This window comes from Hylaeus anthracinus, unplaced genomic scaffold (assembly GCF_026225885.1).
Source record: "Hylaeus anthracinus isolate JK02 unplaced genomic scaffold, UHH_iyHylAnth1.0_haploid 11982, whole genome shotgun sequence".
Taxonomy (NCBI): domain Eukaryota; kingdom Metazoa; phylum Arthropoda; class Insecta; order Hymenoptera; family Colletidae; genus Hylaeus; species Hylaeus anthracinus.
The window spans coordinates 11,921,966-11,943,039 of NW_026534330.1; the positions used below are offsets into that span (position 1 = coordinate 11,921,966).

At 44.9% G+C, this 21,074-nt stretch overlaps 1 protein-coding gene across 8 annotated transcripts in view; it reads right to left on the reverse strand.

Moving 5' to 3' along the window:
- LOC128886089 (trichohyalin) overlaps positions 1-21,074 on the reverse strand; it is a 96,906-nt gene that overhangs the window by 22,756 nt on the left and 53,076 nt on the right. For 6 of the 8 annotated variants that reach the window (XM_054140645.1, XM_054140648.1, XM_054140647.1 and 3 more), the window contains 4 exons: positions 7,338-7,505; positions 5,436-5,603; positions 1,600-1,863; positions 753-1,142 (listed from right to left, as the gene is read on the reverse strand). In XM_054140645.1, the coding sequence (XP_053996620.1) occupies positions 753-1,142; positions 1,600-1,863; positions 5,436-5,603; positions 7,338-7,505 (990 nt within the window). Of the gene's footprint in view, positions 1-752; positions 1,143-1,599; positions 1,864-2,276; positions 5,389-5,435; positions 5,604-7,337; positions 7,506-21,074 lie in introns of those variants that run through there. The other 2 variants (XM_054140651.1, XM_054140653.1) reach the window with 2 other exon arrangements.

Here is a 21,074-nt window from a genome sequence, read left to right on the forward strand (position 1 = left end):
GTGGATCTTTCGTGGATCGAAATCGCGTGGTCCCTTGGCTCCGCGGAAGCGTCATTAACGGAGGAAATGATTCAGCCGCGAATTTGGATCCCTTTGGGCTTCAATCGACTTCACTGGTTCGCTAGCACAAAGGCATGAGAAAGATAGTTTGATTATTACCTCGTTAATGAAGCTTTAATAGAAGAAAGTGCCAAGTTTATCAAATTTTGACACTTTTGCTAACATCAACCAGATCAGAGAAGTTAAAAATTTACAAGTTTATTGAAGAAAGAAGTGGACAAGACATATGTGATCTTAGCCAAACAATTTATCTCCATAAACTAATCCATGTCGTCACAGAATGAAGTTGAAGATTCGCTCATGAGTTTGTTGAAGGAAGATGTGGAATAGACATATCTAATCATGGATAATCAATTTATCTGCATATAGTACTTTAGTCTATGTCATCATGAAATGAAATTAAAGATTGGCAAGTTTGTTGAGGGAAGAAATAGACGAACCATGTTTGACCTTGGTCAAACAATTTATCTGGATATATTACTTTAGTCTATGCCATCATAAAATGGAATTAAAGATTAACAAGTTCGTTGAAGGAAGAAATAGGCGAACCATATGTGACCTTGGTCAAATAATTCATCTGCCTTTCAAATGACCCTAGTCCTCCAGTGCATCGAGGTTAACAAACGATTATTAACAAACGATTACACTTTTAAACGATTACCAAGAGGAGAACAATTGCCTTGAACAGATACCTTTTCTTGCAGGGCGGCAGCCTCAGCCCTGGCTCTCTCATTGTCCGCCTGCGTGACCCTAAGCTCCGCCTGTGCCCTCCTGAGTTCGGCAGCTGTTTTCTCAGCTCGCTCCTGGATCCTGTCTATTTCCTGGGTGGTGTTCAACGAACTTCTTCCGTACGTGGTCGACGACCTCTCTAGGTCGTGCCTGAGCCTCTCGTTCTCCAGCTCCAGTCTGGTCAGCCTCTGTTTGGCAGCCTCCCAGTCGGCGCCGCTGCGACCAACTTCGGACGCAGCTTTGTCAAGCTCCGCTTTGCTCTTGCCCAGCTCGGATTGCGAGCTTTCCAACTTGGCCTCTAATCTGTCCTTCTCCGCTTGCGCCCTCTCCAGACGGGCGCCCAGTTTCTCGACCTGTGAACAGTTTGCCAACACGTCAGAGATTTGGCCAACGAACTATCTTCGACTTGCTTTTATGTCAGCTATTTTATGGGCTATGGTAAGTCACGCGAGTCTTGAAATTGTCTGCCACTATCAAGAAAATTGAGATTCGTAGATTAAGAATCTCTATAGGAAAGGATAGTTGATTATCAATCTAATTCAGATGATATAATAATCGGCACTATATGATCAGGAACGGTATAAAAATTGTCTGCCACTCTTAAAGAATCGAGACTTATTAATTAAGAAGCTACTAAAGCAGTTCTTTCTCCATCTAATTAATAATTGATATTATAGAAGCAGAAACGATCTAATCCATTGAACAGGGTGACCAATAGAAGCCTATTTCCGTCGACGAGAACCTTCAGGACTTGTTAACTGAGAATCTGTCGAATTACCACTGTAAGAGGGGGTAGGGGGCTAAACTCACCTCAGACTCGAGGGCGTGAATTTTCATTTTGTACTCGGCGAGCTCCCTCTCGTGTAATTCCCTTTCTTCCTGCTTCTCCTGCTCCGCCCGATCTCTCTGCTCGCGTAATTGCGCCATTTGCTTCTCCTTATCTCCTATCGCTTCCTCGAGGCTACTAAGTGCACCCTCGCTGCTGCAGTGGTGCGCCTGCATTGCCGTCAGACGCGCCCTGGCCATGTCGACCTGGTTGTCCTTCTCCTTCAACAGATCCTCCAGATTCTCGATCTGAAGGAACAACGACGCCGTCGTGACCATTCGAATTTCAGCATTTTGTTTCAATTCAGTCGTGGAAGAGAATGAACAGAAATTAGGATCTCCCCGAGATTAATGAAAGGCGGCAAGGAACCCTTGGGGATGATTCATCAGGGCATCGAGTGAAAACGTGGAGATCGTTAGTGGTAAAAGATTTCTCCGAGGAATTAGTAACAGTAAGAAGACAGTCAAGAGAAGCTTGTTATCGGTTACAATAAACGTTTAGATACTCTGGTTAGATATTCTGGTCACAGCAGATATTATTATGAAACTATTACAATTATCTATTTTTATTTTATTTTATGTTGTAATTTATTATGTATTTTTGTTATTTTTAGTGATTTTAGCATGGGCATTTGTTAACTTGATCGTAAGTACTCACTTACCTGCCATCTCATGTTCAGCAATCTTCTCAGACATCCACAATGCATTTACACAACTGTACGAGGTGTCCCATTAGAAATACCTGCTCGAATTTCTTTGCTGTTTTGAACAATGAGAAGAATCACTGCTTACAAACTTTGATGGTGACATAGAAACTTCAAGGTCAACTTCACATGCACTCGTGTATCCTGCATTAGTCAATAACTCTTCCCTTTACTTGAAACAGCGAAGATATTAAAGTTTCCAGTAGGACACCCCTTGTACTCGCGATAATAGCAACTAATAACGCATGACAACTGCAGAAAAGAGCAAAATGATAAAAACAAAAGTTCTTCTATACAGCATTTAAAACGGAAAAAAATGGTAAAAATAATCCATGAAGCGGTGATTCGTACCAATAATTGGTGACAGTAGAGGAAGTCATTTTTTACGAAATTTCATCTTCGCCACCCCCTGACCCAACTGTCATCAATCACAATGGTGGAAAACACAATGAAGGTGCACTTTTACATAAAACAAATAACAGAGAAATAAAAATGTAACGCAACATAATTTCCATAAGTCTTTATTGGCAGGGAGACAACTAAGGGAGAGCGCGAAGACTTAAGAATTAAAATAGCAAGGCGCGTTTAAACGCTCTACAGTCGCGATCAATCACCGATAAAAAAACAACGAAGATTCACTTTTACGGAAAATAAATAACAAAGAAATACAAGGTCTTTATTGACAGGTACAAAGGAACTCTAGTTAACTAAAGGGGGTGCGAAAACTTAAGAGTAAAAATGGTAAGGCTAAAGGTTCGACAGTCGCGATCGATCACAGATGAAAAACACAGGTGCACTTTTACAAAGAATAGATAACAAAGAAATACAGTCTTTAATGGCAGCGAAACAGCACTGGCCAACTAAAAGGGGTGCGAAAACTTAAGGATAGAACAGGTGAGCCGCGTTTAAACGTACGACAGCTGGTACACTATCGACTACGGGGCTAACAAAAAATAACATTGCAAAAATATATGTTGCACGAGCACGCGCACGCCTCACTCACACCAATCGACGTCATGATTTACACTCATGCGCACTGGCCGCAGTCGCATTGTAGGAACTATCTTACGTTAAATGTGCGCGCTTCCTCTTTGACGCTGGGCTAATTAATCGCTGGACGAAAACCACTTTCGTTCCTGTTGGAATCAATTAACAGACGGTGGAGAAACGTGGTGATGATTATGCTTTTTTCACGGCTAATGCTGATGACGCTGATTAAATTCACTTTGAGCGATAATGGACGATGCTTGTCGGACGCGGTCGCTCGATCTCTCGCGCTCTTTTTTTTGAGTTTACAGGTCCTTTCGAGGGATGAGGGATTAAAGGGAGTTGTGAAACGTGACCTGATGGCATCGTTGATCGCCGAAGCGTATTTTTGTTATCGATGCGTTTGTTTATTGGAGAGTATAGATTTTTTTAGAGTGCTGACCGTGCCGGAGGTTATTTAGCTGTGTGCGTTTGTGGAAGTAAAGAGATACAAGTATTATAATATTAATGAGAATTTAGTTTGCTAATTTAATTTCAGTACAAAGTGCTGACCCTGGTTTCTACGGTTACGTTGATCCAACTGAATTAATTTTGTCGATAGTGGTAAGGATCCAATCCATTTTAACGTAAACCACAGTGAACCAGAAAGATTCCAATAGGTCCAGCCAATCCCCGTTATCACCGTCCCATTTCAAGCAATTTGGATTCCTGCATAGCCGAGGATCCCGCAGAATAAACAATGTGCCAACCCCTCGACAACTTGAAGCGAAAGTTTGTTCTGTCTCCAATTTCTCTACTTGCCCAGAGGGGGTGTTTCACATTTCACCATTTCCATGTATCAACGCTAGCTTGTATCTCCTACTCCATTATCCTGCGATTCTATCGCCCTGGATTGAAAATACTCACACCACCCTCCAGCGACAATTTAAAATAATCAAAAGATGTATTAATCTTTCCAACGAATTTACTATAGTATTTTGCACGTTAGTTTCGAAATTAAGGAAGGTCAGTGGCACGTACAGAATATTTATATTTAAGATTTAGAGTCTTCAGAAGAAAATTTACTATGTATTGACTTGAGACAGTCGAGGTGCAACACATACGCGAACTATTACCCGAATTGATGGTCACACCGGTACAAATATCCGCAACACCGCTGGCTATGCATATTCATGCGCTTTAAACATCGATCGTCGGATAGTCAGATTATTTCGTTACCATAAATTAGCCTCGCGCGCTGAATACGCGATAGGAAAATAAATTCAGGACGCTGCGTTCCTTGATGGTGTAACGGGGACCGTCTTGGACGGTCGATGGAGAGTTGAAAGAAAGGGGTGACATTCCCGTTTGACGCGAGAAATTACGAAGGTCTGCGCGAAACGGGGATAACTGGGAAGATCGCTAATTGAGAAGATGAAGGGCGCTTGCAGGGGGAGGATAATGAACGCGCGTCGACGCACGTTCAACTCGTAATTGAAGCGGACCTTTGCAATTAATTAAGGATTAATTTACAACGGTGGCCGTTATTACGGGTTGTTTAGTCGTTCGCTCTGTCGGAATGGTAATTTACTCTACTTTGAGTGCAAACAGCGGATCCAAATGGTCGAGTCTTGTGAAATTATATCCGCCGATAACCGCCAAAGTTAAGTATTTATAAAAACAAATAAAGAGGCAAATATTTGAGCTGGTTTCGAATAATCGTACCTCTAACGATCAAACTTTATGAGAGCGGTAACATTTTAAGCCTGCAGAGAAACGCGACCAACCCTTTACAATTCTGAATAATTTTATACTCGAATGTAATCATTTATTCGAATAAACAATCTAATATGAAAACCATTGCTTCTTAATGATAAAAAAAAAATTAAGAAATCACACTTGAAGGTCTCGCAAGTTCTAAATGCAAAGGGATACCGCAAGGTTAACGCAAGCAACCCTTTATAATCGTATGTAATCAATTATTCGAATGCAATATAAGAAACCATTGCTGCTTCTTAATGATAAAAAAGAAATTAAGAAGTTATTGTTCATCGCAATTTAAGCTACGGGGAGTCGGAGGGCCGCGCAAGTCCCAGGTGCAAAGGGTTACCTTTAACCTACTGGAGCGTAATAAGTTTCAAGGTCACTCACCTTGCGCTGAAGAACGTTGATCTTCCTGTCCTTAATGTCCATGTGATCCTTGATCTCCGTGAGCTCCGTGTTCATGCGATTCCGCTCCTGTTGCGCCTGCATGGCGGTCTGCGTCTTCTTCTCGATCATCCGGTTCTTCTCCTCGAGCCTCTGCCGCATTTCCTCCACCTGCACGCACACACGCGTCCATTACGCGGCCGTGTCGAGGGCACCGAGGATTTTGATCGAAGGAACGGACCGTTCCGCATTGTACACCAGCGCGCAATACGTCCCACGCACGTATGTGTATGCACGCGAGGTGAAACGCCGCGGACAGTCTGCGGAACGATGCAACCGGAGAATAGGACAGGAGAGGAGAGGAGAGACGCTCTGCACGACCCAGTTTCCTGCAGCCTGCCTCCTACCTCGGTGTTGACCTCCCCTGAATTCGATTCGCCAGCTTCGACCCCGATTGGTGGCCCTCTAAGGGGTTGCTGCCGGTGGTGGACGTCATTCATTTCAATATGAATGACGACTAAGTGGTCATCGTCTCAGTTTCAGGCATGCAATGGTACAAACTTCCTGGGCTGTGCAGAGCTGAATTCAATGTCGAAATGATGATATTTGCGGAGAGATACTTGCGTATTCGTTTGCTGTTTGATAGGAAGGCTTTTAGGGGATCATTTCTTTTTTTAAGGAGAACCATTGAAAGCATATGTGGCTTTGTTTCACTTTGACATCTGCTAAGAAAGTGAAGCAGGGTGTTGAGGACAGAGATGGGGAAAACTCTAGGCTTCGAATAAATCTGAAATTTGCCGATATGTTTGTCTCGTTGCTCTTTTGAACATTTTCCGGAAAAGGAAACGAAACAAAAACATCGGCAAACTTCAAATTTATTCGAAGCCTAGGGTTTTACCCATCTCTGGTTAGGCCTCTGATGGTGGACGCTGGACTACGTCGTGGCTTCCAGCAAAAACTTATTAATCTTTTGAACTTTACTATAGTATTTTGCACGATAGTTTAAAAATTCACCAAGTCTCTTAAGACGGTTCAGGTGCAACATAGTTCGACAATCCTTAACACGTTGATCGCCACATCACCCATACATGAGTATTCACTGAATTATAAACAATAAGAAAAATCATTTTTGCAAAGTGATCAACTCGAAAATGAGTCCGGATGCAATATGTAAAGGGTTTCATTGATTTCATCGAATTCAGGCCGAACATATGTGAAATAGTACAATTGTGCAATAGAAAGTGCAATAAAGTGGTAAAAAATGGAAGTAGGTCAAATGTCTTTTTAAACTTTTGAAAGGCAACGAAGCCCTATCAGATGCAAGAAGATTCAATCCGAATGGTCAATTCGTTTCGGAATAAGAAGCAATACAAAATTTTTCGACTTTTTGCAAGTAAAAAATGAGAAATCCCAACATTTTTTGGTAACGGGACCACCGCGGAAACATGCTGTACAAGATGCAACAGGTTTCATCCCGATTGGTCTCGACGTAATCGAGTAACATACATAGAAAAAAAAGTGAGTAACCTCTTCCTTTTCGAAGTCGGTTAAAAATGAAAAAAGTTAATTGTGAAAGTTAAGTGTCACAGAAAATGAATTTAAATAAAATACTTGAACTTTGATGAAGTTACAAAACTAAATACCACAATAAGTGTTTTATTAAGCAGTTTCCAATAGCCTGTAAACAAAATTTAATCACAGTAGAAATGTTCAAGAGTATTAGTCTGGCAGTGAACTTGCTAAATAGAGTGTAACTGTGAGAGAATATCAATGATCGACATTATTCCTTGGCCAGAATGCGTTTATCACCATCGTAGATAATCGTTCCAGCCTTCAGAGGTCTGAGCCACCCTCTACCTTTTCAAGGAAAGAGAACTGTATTTACCCGGGTACTTCATCACTTACGTCAGCTTGTAGCATATTATAGTGCTCTTCCTTGGCGCAGAGAGACTCCTTGAGCACTGTGATGTGCCGCTGGTAGTCCTGGTGCTGGTCCTCGAGGGTCTTCATCTTGGCGGACATGGCGAGCAGCTCCTGATCCCGGCGCTGCACCTCCGTCCGGAGCTCGTCCAGCTGCGAAAAGATTCGTCGTCCAGGAGAGGATCAGTCCGTGCGTCCCGTTACCCTCGACGACGACGAAACAACGAGCGACGAAGGCGCCTGGCCTGTCGTCTCTCCGTAGCGACCGAGCACGACGACGACCAGCGGTCAGGTTCCCTTGGATTCTGGGTCGAGACCTAATCGAGTGTGAAACGGGTCGACGCGCGGTCAGCCGTTTCGCCTTTCGTTCCGATCCGCCAAGTTTTCGGCTCGCTAATCGGTTCGCGAAGTTTCGTTTCCAGAACAGGCTGGGATTCAAGGCTGACCCGTTGCTCTCGAGCCGATCGTGTTCTGCGGGGGCGTCCAAAACTGGAGGGAACTGGACCGCGTGGAAAGATTTCCTCAGCGCTTCCCTCGCCATTCGCGAAATCGTATGCTGCGAACTCTTCTAGGTCTCACAGATCCGCTGTGTGAAAGTGGCACCCGTGCTGAGGTATTCAAGATCATTCAAGGTGATTCGAGTTGTCTTTGATTCCATTCTCGCTGTTCGGAAGGATCTTTCCCTCGCTAGGCCGATGGCCCATGCGTCGTCGTCGTACTCGGGCGGGACTCGTCATACTGAGCATGCAGCGATATCGAGACCAACGATACAAAGTTACAAACAGTGTTTCCTGCGTGTACGAGAGATATATTCATACGTGTGGAGCGAGTGTTGAGGAATGGACGAGGTCCTGGGATCCATGGGCCACTCGAGGGGCTGGGAAGACGATTAGGACGTATTATGTATTGTGTCTCTCTCTTTATTTTCGTGTACGTACCTACTACGCTCGTCTGATCTACTCTGGTGTCGGCAGGCCGCGTGAGGATCCCGTCGCGGGCTCTCCGCACGAGGTCCCGCGGCGGGATTGCAAGCAGAGTTACACAGCTAAGACGTTTTCTAGCTAATCAACTATTAGAGTACGCAGCGTGGAGCAGATCTTGCGGTCCTCTTTGGCAACCAGGTCGAAGTAAAGGTCGCTGATCGTTACACCTCGCTGTCTAACGCTTCTATGACGATGTTTAGACCGAATGAGTTTGTAGGTGGCTATTTCGGAGGCTGTGAGACCAGGGAAGACAACGTGGAAGACGGGTTGCAAACTGTTTCTCGAATACAGTCGAGTTCGTGAGATTCAATGGCATGGCGAATAATAACAGAAAGGAACGACACATAAAAATAATAGCAGGACATAACAAATCCCAACAGAAAGAAAGTAGAAGATCCGCCTCCTCGTGGCTTCGGACGGGAATGGGACCAAAGGGCCCAGCTAAGACATCTTACAAGAATCACGACACAAAAACACATAGAATATTGAAAGTGTGTATAGTCTGGTTGGATCAGAAATAGAATAGCGAATACAAACACAGTATAGCATTGTAAGAAAATAAAGGCAGGAGAACAGAGATCCAACGCAGGTATGACCGAAAGCTCGACATTGCATTACGAAAGAGACTATATATATAAAGAATATATATATATATTTATACGTATTTATACATATATGTATATATACAAAAGTTTATTTGGCAATATCAAAACTATTACTTAATTTAGTCAAACTTCTTGAATAGACATAGGAGGTACGAATATTTATGGTATACAGTATCTGCATATATCCTCCTAAATATATAATATGAACAGATACTGTATATAATACTGATATATATGCAGATACTCTATATATATACTATATATACTGTATATAGTACTGATATATATATATATATATACTGTATATAATACTGATATATATATATACTGTATATAATACTGATATATATGCAGATACTGTATATAGTATATATATGCAGATACTGTATAACGATACCATAAATATTCGTACCCCCCATGTCTATTCAAGAAGTTTGACTAAATTAAGTAATAGTTTCGATATTGCCAAATAAATTTTTCATTATAAATATGTATATGAATAAGCTTATACATGTATATACTTATATATGCATCAACATATTTATACAAACATAGACTTGGAAACATCAAACCTATCATTCAATTTAAACAAATTTCTTCAATAGACGTAAAGGGTAAAAATATGTTTATGGGACTGACTGTATATATCAGGTTGTCCCAAAAGTTTCTCTTGTGAGTTACACTCAATTATTTCGTGCGTTGGCGTTTATATAAATAGACAATCTAATTTCTTTGATATTGAGTTGTAAAAGTAAAATGAATCGTAATGTAACATAAAACATAAAATACTGTATATGTATTACTTATTAATAGACTGCGGAGTTTTATGGATTTATAGGGAATTTGAGTGTGCAAGAAACTACAAATTGGACACAGTATGCAAGAATATAAAAAATATTAAGAGTAAAGTTCATATTATAATATTTGCAGAGTAAAACAAATTCCTATTTAGGTTGAATTTTTGTAGGTATGTTTACCAAGATTTTATTTTGCATAAAAGTCCGCAGTCCACTCATTAATGAAACGAAAGAAACTTTTGGGACAACTTAATATATGTCCCTCGAATAAGAGGATAGACGATGAATTAGACGGTCGAGGAATCGACGATTAGGTGTCGAAACTTGAGGGAAATGATGGAAATCCTTGCGGTGGGTGGGAGAACGCTCCCACAGCACCGTTAATAGGCCACTTTATCCCTCCTTAACTCCTTATCATCCTTAACTCCGTGCGATATCAGACATCGAGTATCTGTCATAGCGGATCATCTAGGTCAAGAGGTCATCGTGGTAACAGATCGTCAAGATCAGAAATGCTTGTACAATGGGATCGTCGCGAGTTACTTCGACCAGAGGCTGTTCATCGAGGAGGACGTGCACGCATCCCTCCAGCATTCTATGTCGTGCCAAGTAATAAACAACAGGTCTACGGAGAGGCGAGCGATCGTTTCCGATCGCCCGATCCGCAAGGCGGCGTTCATCGTCTCGGGTTCCTCGGTGTTTCTCAACGACTGCCACGGAGAACCACAGCGAAATAATACAGTTGTAAGATCTACGTGACTATCTACGATCATCGTTAGGCTGCACACACACGCACGTACGCAGGAAAGTGTCGAACGTAGGCGGTCCGCCTTCTCTGTTACGTTTGTTTCTTTCACGTCGTTCGGCGAGGAACACACCTGGCCGACGAGGAGAAGGCGTTTCGCACCAGGGATCGCTTTTGCGCTCGGTACGTGAATGATTGCGAACAGACAGATCAACGACTCACACCAGAGAAAGGGACAGACAGAAAAAAAAAGATACAGAGACAGACGTTGAGGCAGCTGACGACTTCCTGGACGAGTTTCAACTTGAATAACTGCGAAATTATCGATCGTATCTAGGATCGGCGCACGCCGGATGCTGCGTTCGATTCGAAGAAACGAAGATTACTTCTTTAAAGTTGGGTCGTTGGACAGCTCGGGTAACACTCTGTGGGATAAATTGCGAGTTAATCGTACCGAGAAACTTTTTAAGCACGAACATTTGGATACTCGAGGAGTCCACCCACGAGAGAAAAAAATCCGTGACGTTTGATAGTTAGTAGGCATAGCTGGATTGTAAAAGTTCTGAGCTAAAGCACGGTAGGCGGCGAGAGAAGTAATAAACCATCGCTAACCGCGTGTAAACGCGGCTGGAAAGCCTCCGCGGAACTTTGACAAGCTCATTGCAAGTTGGTGAATTTTAAAATCGCGCGAAACTTCTTGGCCAACTTTGCGCGCATACAGACGCTGAATTTCCCACGGAAGTGTTGCAGTTTGCGTTTGCTCGGCTGAAAAGAAGATCGAGGCCGATAATCGAGACCGGGAACGTTGCTCAAATATCGTCGAAAAAATTCGCCGAAGCTCCCAGGCAGTCGTTAGAAGTTCAAAGTCGTCCAGGAACTCGTCGACCGTCTCGATAGACAGAAAGAGAGAGAAAGAGCGTGTATGTGTGTTTGTGTAAGAGAAAGTGTTACTACGGAACATCGAAACACTCCGTTACATAATACGGTAATCACGTAGATGGAAACGAAGGATAGGTGTTGGCTTGGAAGTGCTGCTTTGTTGGGTGAAGAATATCCTTACCTCCTCAGAAAGCTAGAATATTGGGGCACCACATTTAATAATGCTTCGCTCACCACGAAGGCCGCCCAACTCCGCCTCCCTCTGTTCCGTTCCTTCTCACCTTGAACCCTTTCGTTGCGTAATTCATGAAAAGGCCCGTCCGTTGAACGCACGCTCTCGTAAAGATCCATTTCCAAACGACCATCGCGCGAATGTCAATTGCAGTCGACCATCGCATCGAAAGGGTTAAGCCTAGCTCTTTTATTTCCATTTTTATAAATCGCCTCGAACATCGAGGAATAATATCGCTACACCGTGATTGCTACCGCTTTCAATTCTTCCACGTTCGATCCACAGAAAGAGGAAGCCTTCATTAACCGCGACTGAACGTGATCGGCTTTCCTCGTTCGCTGATTTATTTCCTGGCTAATTCTGGTCACGTACGAAATTTATTCCGCAGCGTCGTTAAGAGCAGTAACGTTATTAACGACCATGGCGCATTCATCGATGATCGTTACAGCCGTGGAAAACCGATTGGACGAGTTCAGCGGAGTTGGGGACTGCCATCCATTGGTGACTTATCGCTAACTTAGCTCTAGCCTTAACTGCTAATGTACCCTTATGTCTAGACGGATGACGAAGGGCGTCGTTCGGTTTGTCTGCGAATGAAATTGCATCTTCCGTTGTAAGTTTTGTTGTCACGGCAAATTTAAACAATGTTTTATTCGAGTGACCACGCGTTCAAATCCCGATCTTTCTTGTATTCCTCCAATTCGTTGGGCATCTTCTAGGATATTCAGATATTATTGGGTTGTCTGGAAAGTCCCTGCCGATTTTTGATAGGCGGTGCAGGTCTGATTATATCGGAACGGTTGAAGACAAATAGCATGTATACAACCCTGAAAAAGTGGAAAGGTTGTGGAACGAAATGATACCTACGTAATTCAATAAATATAAATTAACCCTTTAGCCTACAACCATGAGTGAGACTCGTGGTGCTTCGTTCGAACTTCCTACCTTCCTATTTATTATGGCTAAGGAAGATAACGTGTAGTTCAAAGGGTTGAAATTCAAATGTGCTTTTGAATTTTTCTTAAAAATTGCCACGAACTTTCTAGACAACCTAATATTAGCACCCCCGCTCGAGACCACTGGGGGCCCATCCCTGTCATATCACCTTTTCGTCGAAATCTGTCTCTTGAACACAGAGACAAGCTCGATATAAAAGGTTGAATTATGCACGGTGGCCTTGAGCGGTCACTTGAATCATCTCGAATCACGTTCAACTACCGCGAAGTTACTCTATCTTTCAATGATACGCTTACGTTACGCCCACTCTCAAGTATCAACATTCCACCTTTTCAAGCAGCAAAATCTGCGCCATTTCTAAAAAATTACCAAGGCTTGATAAATGCGGAACGCAGGAAAAGAAAAGGGCAAGTTCAAGCCGAACGGCCCTTCGTTCCGTCGCTCGAGAGCTGGCCAGCTACGAGCCTCGCGCGGAGAACGATGGTGATCCCGTGCGTTTACCTTATCGATAATCGATCAACGAGAGACGACAGACAGCTAGATGATGAGTGGATGCGTCGAGTGTTACGAAACGGAGTCATCCGCGTGGCATGCATCATGCATAAGTACAGGACGACTCGCATGCGCTACTAAGATCTCGGACACTGTTAACGCCGGCGATGACTCGTGAATGTGGGTGAAAATCGCCTGAACGGATGGATGGTTGCACGGCGGACTAAGCGTGGTCAGACACGAACAAACACGAACAAACGCTGATCGACGCGTGAACTCTCTACGATCGAACTTTGACCGATTCGCTTTGGCCAGAGACGGCCAGAGGCGAAGTGGTTGTCCAACAACGTGAAGAGGACAGTTTCTGGACTAGTTTATCCAGCGGTTCCCTCCAGGATTCCTTGTTATCGCCTAAGACATCTTCGATTCCATCTAAACTTCTCTAAAAGCCGAGGAAGGCCACGCTACGCTATTCCGCCGATGGAAAATGTAAATTTAATTTTAGGTATCCTCTAATAGGTTCTATTTGTACTTGAGCTAATTGCGAATCGAGAGCGGTATTGACTTTGCACGAGTGTATCTAATAGTTAAGGCATCGTAGATAAAATTGAACGCTTCGCTGTTTAATTCTAGTTTTGTACACGAATATTCTAGGCTAGATTGTACAGTTTATACTTCGAGTATGTACAGCGCGGCGATATCAAGGAAACCCAGGAGAGCTGCGAGTTCCTAGATGATTCTAATCACAATTGCTAATCTCGATTGAGAAGATATAGTCGGAAAAAATGTCTCTATTTGCTCGTTGTCTATGGTATGAACGCGAATCTCTGGGGCATATCGCGACAGTTGCGTTGACTCGATTGAAGCTTTGCTAAATGGTGCTGGGACTTGAGATAAACAAAAACTCTGAAAAATCACCGAATCCTGGAAACAGCCTAGAAACCAGAGATATCTAGATTGCTAAAAGCTTCAGCGATTCAAGCTTCTTTCATATCAAGTCTTCCGGCAACCAATTGTTACATGGTAATCAACGCGATATCACAGACTACGCCATGGACTCGATTGAAGCTTTGCGAAGTGGTGCTTGGACTTGAGATAAATGCAAGCTTTGAAAAATCACCGAATCCTGGAAACAGCCTAGAAACCAGAGATATTTAGATTTTTAGAAACTTCAGCGATCCAAGCTTCTTTATATCAAGTCTTCCGGCAACCAATTGTCACATGAGAATCAACGCATTGTCATAGGCTACGCCATAGACTCGACGCTCAAACCGACGAGCCTGAAAGTAGCGCTAACAAGTGAGAAACAATTGTCTACCTTCGCCCTACTCTCTGACGCATGCATCATGCCTGGAACGATAAGTTGCATTCGAACTCTACGCGACGAGAGAATGGCTTGCGAACGACGATGATTGATGAGAGACGTGATCGCATTCTAACGATTCTCGACTCTTCTACGAGCTGTATGGCCGCGATGAGGCGAGTTTCCTTAGCGTCGACACTGTCTATGATGATTGTCGCCTAATCGAGCGTCGTCGGAATGAAATGATCGATGGGTGACGAACGTCCTTCCGCGAATCCAGGATTCCTTCGAGCTAGATTTGGTTGAAACGACACGGTAGACGAGACATGGGGATGAGTATGGCTCGATTCTTGATGACTGGCTGAATCTAAAGAATCTATGGGCTGGTGAACATGTCTGATGAAGCATGAGGGACAGGATTTGTGCCAACCGATCCTTTTCGTGGTCCGTGAACGTGGTGACTGTGATTTTACGCTTGTTCAGTGTCGTGGTTAACGGAAATCAAACGAAACGGGTCGATGATACGGGTGAGGAGCGATGGACGGACAAATCGTTGCCAAATCTAGCGTGGGACCGCTGGCGAACTGGGAACATAGCTGCGAGAACGTAAACTGGAGTGGTGATATCGTTGTTCGGTGCAGGCATGAGCAGCCTTGCGATCTAGTTTGTCGTGGTCGAACGGTGATCATCGAGGATGAGGTGAAACGACTCTACACGGTGAATCGATTGTTTCGTGTGGAATGAGTGCGTGACAAGCATGGTCGATGGCGAACTATCGTGGCAACGATGGAGAGACATTGTCTAGATGGTGGTAAAACAATTGTCGAATGATATGCGATAAATAAAACGGGGGTAACGTTTAACACGTGCGTGAATCGTTACTGGAGACACGAACAAAGGGAGAAGAGGATGAGAACGAAGGATCAGTTGGAGGGTTCAAGCTGGATCAGGGAACTATTGAACACAATCGTTCTTTCTTTCTCTCCGTTATTATTATTCACATTTTAATTGACGTTATCCTCGTCAGGTCGACTCTAGTAGGATGAGTCGTCATTGTTGCCACTGATGCACCCTTGACCTGAACTCTGTCTAAATCGTGGAGAGTGGACGAACGGAAGAGGTTTCACACTTCGGGGACGCAAAGGATCACAAAAGAGGAGCGAAACTAAGATAGGATAAAGGTTTACAAAAAACAACGAGATCCACGATCGCTCGGAGAGTTTAACAAAGGACGTACAGAAGGATTCCTTTGGTTATCAGTTCGACACATCTGCGGTTTCTTTCTCCCGTTTCCTTTTAATCGTCCTTGTAGCACCGGTGGCCTCGAGGCTGTCAAGGTTTCAAGGAGAATCGTTTCGCACAGGCACAGGTACACAGAGAGAAGCGACAGGGTGGCATAGAAGGTGAAAACAAAATTCGTTTCTTTCTATCCGCTCTCCCGGTCTTGTTTTTTTTTTTTTTTTGTTCGTTCTCTATACGTGTGTTTATCATGGTTACACGATTATCGTGATTTCCAGGCTCGCGTCAGACCGTTTCAAGTCTCGTTCTTTGTGTCAAGAGTCCGAAGAGGATCGGTAGAACCGTGAACGCGCTTTCGTTTAGGCTCAGTGTGGACCTTGCGAACGTAGAGCCGTCCCCAAGATGGCTGACGCGTGAGATCGTCAAACGTCTTCGAGATGGAAGGATGTCCGGAGATCGGGGATGTCCTGGCGAGCAACGCACGTCGAGTTCCGGTTGCCACGGTTCCATCCTCGGGTGGGGACACCGGAGGGAAAAGGGGATTATCCCTGCATGGCTAACGATTAGGGTATACCCAGCTCGACCACCGCGATTCCACGTTTGCCACAGTGTCCATCGTGGCTTGTCCGATCGTCTGATTACAGTAAAAGCAAGCTCGCGACTGAAACGTTCGCACCGAACGTCGAACACGACTCGGACGTTCTAGCATTCGTTAATATACTAATATACGATTAATACCCTCGCCAATACACCCGGGTTCGAATAGAAAAATAAAGATTGTCACTAACCCTCTCCCCCCCCCCCCCTCGAACGCGGGAAGTCGTTGTTTTTGGAGGGTACGCAAGCGATCAGACAGAGAAGACATGGGTTGAACGAGGTCGAAGGATTTTAAATTTAAAATCGCAGCTGTCGCGCCTAATTTCGTCTGGTTAAGCTAGGTATAGCACCTACACAGGGGATGACACCAACAATTCGGGGATGATGGTGGACATCGAGGCGAGTTAAAACGCTCTGAGCTACGAAAATATACCGTTGGAAGCTTCTTTACTTTTCCTCGTCTACCTACGCTCTGAACACGCACGCTTTCTTCTTCTGCTCGCACATTTGTGTATCGCCGTTTGCATACACATTGGTACACGCGACGCGGGTCTACATATATACATGGTGTCCTATTGCGACACGTTCGTGGCGAGACCATGAGTCCTTTAGTTTGTATTGTGGAAGAAGATTTCTAGGAGTTTGTCTTTGGGTGGCTTGAGAATTTACAATTGCACATTGATTTGTCTGAACTTTAACCAGTTAGCTGTGATTGACGAGTATACTCGTCATGCGTAAAATTTAGTTACCGTTGGTTATTTAAGAGCATGTTTCACATATTAATTTGAGTAGCAAAAGTATAAGTGGCATGAATTTTTGGGACAACCTAATATATAGCTGTCTTTGCGAACCAATATATATCAACTGCGTCACTTACTCTGTGTTTGACGACTATACCTGTCGTAGCTTGCCTTTCGCGACACACGTGGATGCGCGCTCTGAAAATAGAACGGCACGGCTGACTGGTTAAATCGATGAATCATTTGGTAGATTTTGGACGATAAGAAATAACTCTAAAGTTAACTTCAGCTTTATTGGATCCTGGTTCCATTCGTTTATCCTACTAATATTTTATATTGCAGACAAGTAGCGCTGGTTGTGGATTGTTGCGAGGTACGGGTGCTACGGTTACTCAAATGGTAATACAGGGAGCACAGACTTCGTTTTATCGACAGAGTACTCTGTTTTATTGACAAAGAGCTCCCATCTATCGACAGAGAATCTTCCCATACGCTGTATCTGTGTTCTCCATTACCATAATCTGTTTTACCTTCCTCGACAACCATTCAGAACGCAATACAATCACTAGAATAGATATTATTCAACAAATTTCACGCAAGAGTTTACTTTTAACCCTTTGCACTCGAAACCTTTTTTCTGGTATGTATCAGCAACTCGAGATGCTTTCTTAGCATTCTATTGTCACGAATGCTAAGCTTAGATTAACTTAGAAAATGAGATCCTTAATTTGAGATTTGAGAATCAGGTCACCTTTGCCTCAACGACAATCATTTTATCGGCACTTCGAGTTGCAAAGAAATTAAACCTAAAGAAAACCTTGTGGTGACTGAGAGTCACCTCTCGAGTGCAAAGGGTTAACTATAGTTTTGTGTCCTCCAGACTTTAATAAAAATCTCCTTCCTACACCCACTAAAAGGCCCATGGTCTTTCACGAACGTTTCACGAAATGATGTCCCCGCGTACATATACCGATACTCTAACGTAATCGAAACAACTGCGTCTCCTATGAACACGCTCTTCTAAATAGGGGTTGTACAACGTCAACATCTATAGACATCCCAGAATTCAACAACATATATCATCTTCTAAGGCCTACAGATTAGGTACGCATGGTTACTCTCGGGCTCTATACGTAGAAGCTACCGAATTGTGACTTTCTCATTGACTTTCTCTCGGAACTGTTCGAAACTCTACGCGTTCCCTTGTCGCGCGCGATCGAACGATCGACCGTCACTCTAGGAGACGGGATGAGGGGGTCTAACCACCCGACGAAGATCGATGAAAATCGATGGACGATCACAGAGGAGGGAGACGGGTCGAAGATCGTTCGAGCGACTAGCGTTGATCGCGCGGACGCCGGGAACGAACGTCGGGTTTCCCGTCGGTTCATCTCGTACACCTACGACTTCTTAAACAGGTACAATCGAGTCAAAAAATAGAAACTCTGCTGTTCGATAAGAAAGGGATGTCGGGATGTAAAGAAAACAGGTACGCTAATGTGTTACGGGCGCGTATACGAGCCGATGAGACGCGAAATAGTTGATCAGCGGTGCTCTCCGTTTGGAGTATCGTTCAGCTAGGATGCGCAGGATCGTTTAGGTTTCCCAGGAGAGGGAAGAGGCCCGCCGTGGCCTCCTGTTAAACGGCGCGTTTCGCGAATGAAAGTAGAAAAGTAAGCGTATCGTGTCTTAGACCAATCGTGGAGGGTGCTCGCTCGAGCCATTTGCGGGGTAAAGTGTGCGTTTCGGTGGCGTTCATCAAAGTAATGGTCCTTTCAGACGGAGCGTGTTCGGCGACGATCAGCGTCATCCTCGTTTCTCACGGACTCGTATACGCGATCGCCGTGACGCGACGTTCGGAAGAGAAGACGAAAGGCATCGAAAGATCCACGGGACGTTTCGACCTGAACGATTCGACGACTACGTCGCGCAGCTTTCTGGCGATGCACGCGCTTACGTCTGGCTTGGTTTTCTCTCTACGTAGACTAGGTAACACGTACGGCTACATGCGCCTCGAAAATCATCTGGTCACACTCTCTTTCTCACTCTCACGCATTCTCTCTTCCTCTCTCAAGCATCGAAGGTGTGTATCGACGTCCGGGGTCCGGTCGGCAGCCGGATCTCCGAAGTGTGTTGGCTTCTTCGCCATCGTCACGCCCCCTCGTCGTTGGCTCGAGGATCGATGGAATCGGTGATATTTCTCGGCGAGTGATCGATCTCGAAACGAGACTCTAGGTATGCGTGATACCCTTTTCTCTCGATACCTGTGAGAGATCGGGTGTGGGTACTCACGCGGATGAGCCTGCGGCCCGCTAGATCCGGCGTGACGCATCGGAGGACAGTCGTTTCGTTCCGGGGCGTCCCTAGACGGCGTCGTTCTTTTCGATGCGCACGTTGTTGATGAAGAAACTTACTTGCCGTTTGAAGTTCATGTCGTGCTTGTTGAAGGTGTGCGCGTGCAACGCCAACGCGCCCTGCGTGGCTGGCTCAATTTTTTTCAAGTGTTGCTGCATTTGATGCTGATGTTGCAACTGCAGCTGATGATGGTGCTGCTGCTGCTGCTGCTGGTGGTGGTGATGTTGTTGATGGAGATGAGACTGATGGTGATAAGGGAGATGATGGTGAAGCTGATGGAGATGATGATCGGCGTAACGATCGGTATAGGGATTGACCACGCCGGTGGTAGCGCCCGACGAGATGCCGGCCAGGCACGAGGAACCGCCCCCACCTCCTCCGCCGCTCATGATCCCACCTGTCGAACCGGCAAGCAATGAACTGGTTAACGCCGTGGACGACGTGTGACCATACGGTACTAGCGAGGTCATCACGGACGGTCCCCTGGCCAGAGCCAACGTGCCGGGCTGCTGCGAACCACCCATGGCCGTCACCAATCCCTGTCGCACGTGCGACTCGATACCTCCCGCGGCTAGCAAACTTTGCTGTTGTTGTTGCTGCTGTTGCTGAACCGTGGATTGTTGCGATTGTTGCTGCTGCTGTAGACCACCGCCGCTGCTTGGAACGGCGGTGGCTTTCAGCAGCTGCTCCCTCAATCTACCTCCGCATTCCTTAATGCGTTGAAGCTCGGTCTCGAGCAACGACACCTCCTTCTCCAGGGTCTGTATGCGCGCGTCTTTCGTCTCCATGATGGCCGTCAGGGTGGTGCTACCGGGCACGCCGCCTGGAACCGCCACGCTACCTCCAAGGACGGTACCGCCTGCACCTGATACGCTACCTAGCCCGAGACCAGCGACTCCGCCTGCCACGGCTGCTCCGGATGACGCGGTCGAGGCGTACGCCAGCTCCAACTGCGTCTGGAGGCTCTTCAGGCTCTCGTTCGTGGCTTTGAGCTCCTTTACAACACAAGCAATAGGGGCAACGGTTACACTCGTCGATGTTCCGCCCGTCTCGTGTCTCTCTAGCGAGCGTGCGAGGGTTTTTGTTTTTGGACTCTTTACTTTTTTTTTTTATTTGTAATTTGTAGTAGTTGTTATATATATATTTTTGTATTGTTACTGCTACATTTTTTTTTTTCTTGGTGTGAAGTATGCGGTGGTTCGGTAGAAGGGAGATGTACTCTACGGTGGTCTGGTGCGGCCTCGCCCTCGCACGAGGACCTGTCCCGTGGTTTGCTGCTCGAACTCGAAAGGGGGATTCGAAAGTTAGGCGTCCACTGCACACAGGTCTGTATCGTACAACTTTTGCGTTTGTTCTTTCGTTTTTTCTGCTGGGTTCTTTCTTTTTTTTTTTTGTCTTTTAGTTTGCAACCGGGAAGCACGAGAAAGGAGCAGCTGTCGATTCTTTTTTACTCGTTTATAGTCGACGGACCTACACACAGAGTTGCCAACAATGGTAAAAAGTTTCTTGACTCCGACGCCCATCTTAAGATTGTCCACAACGTCGATTAACGCCGATGATCGACGATAGGATCGACGATAGATCTTCGCGTGACTAGTTTCTGACGACTACCAGGTTACCGTTAGCTAATGGGATGGGCATCTTCTGTCAACTAAAGGAACTACTTTAAATACTCGAGTGCGATCCTTTGAGTGATTATTCGAATTTCTTTAGCATTTCTCGTCTGTCACTCCAGCTGAGTCAAGTAACGAGTAATTTCAATTCAAAACAACTACGACACTGACTCGTTAACATCTTC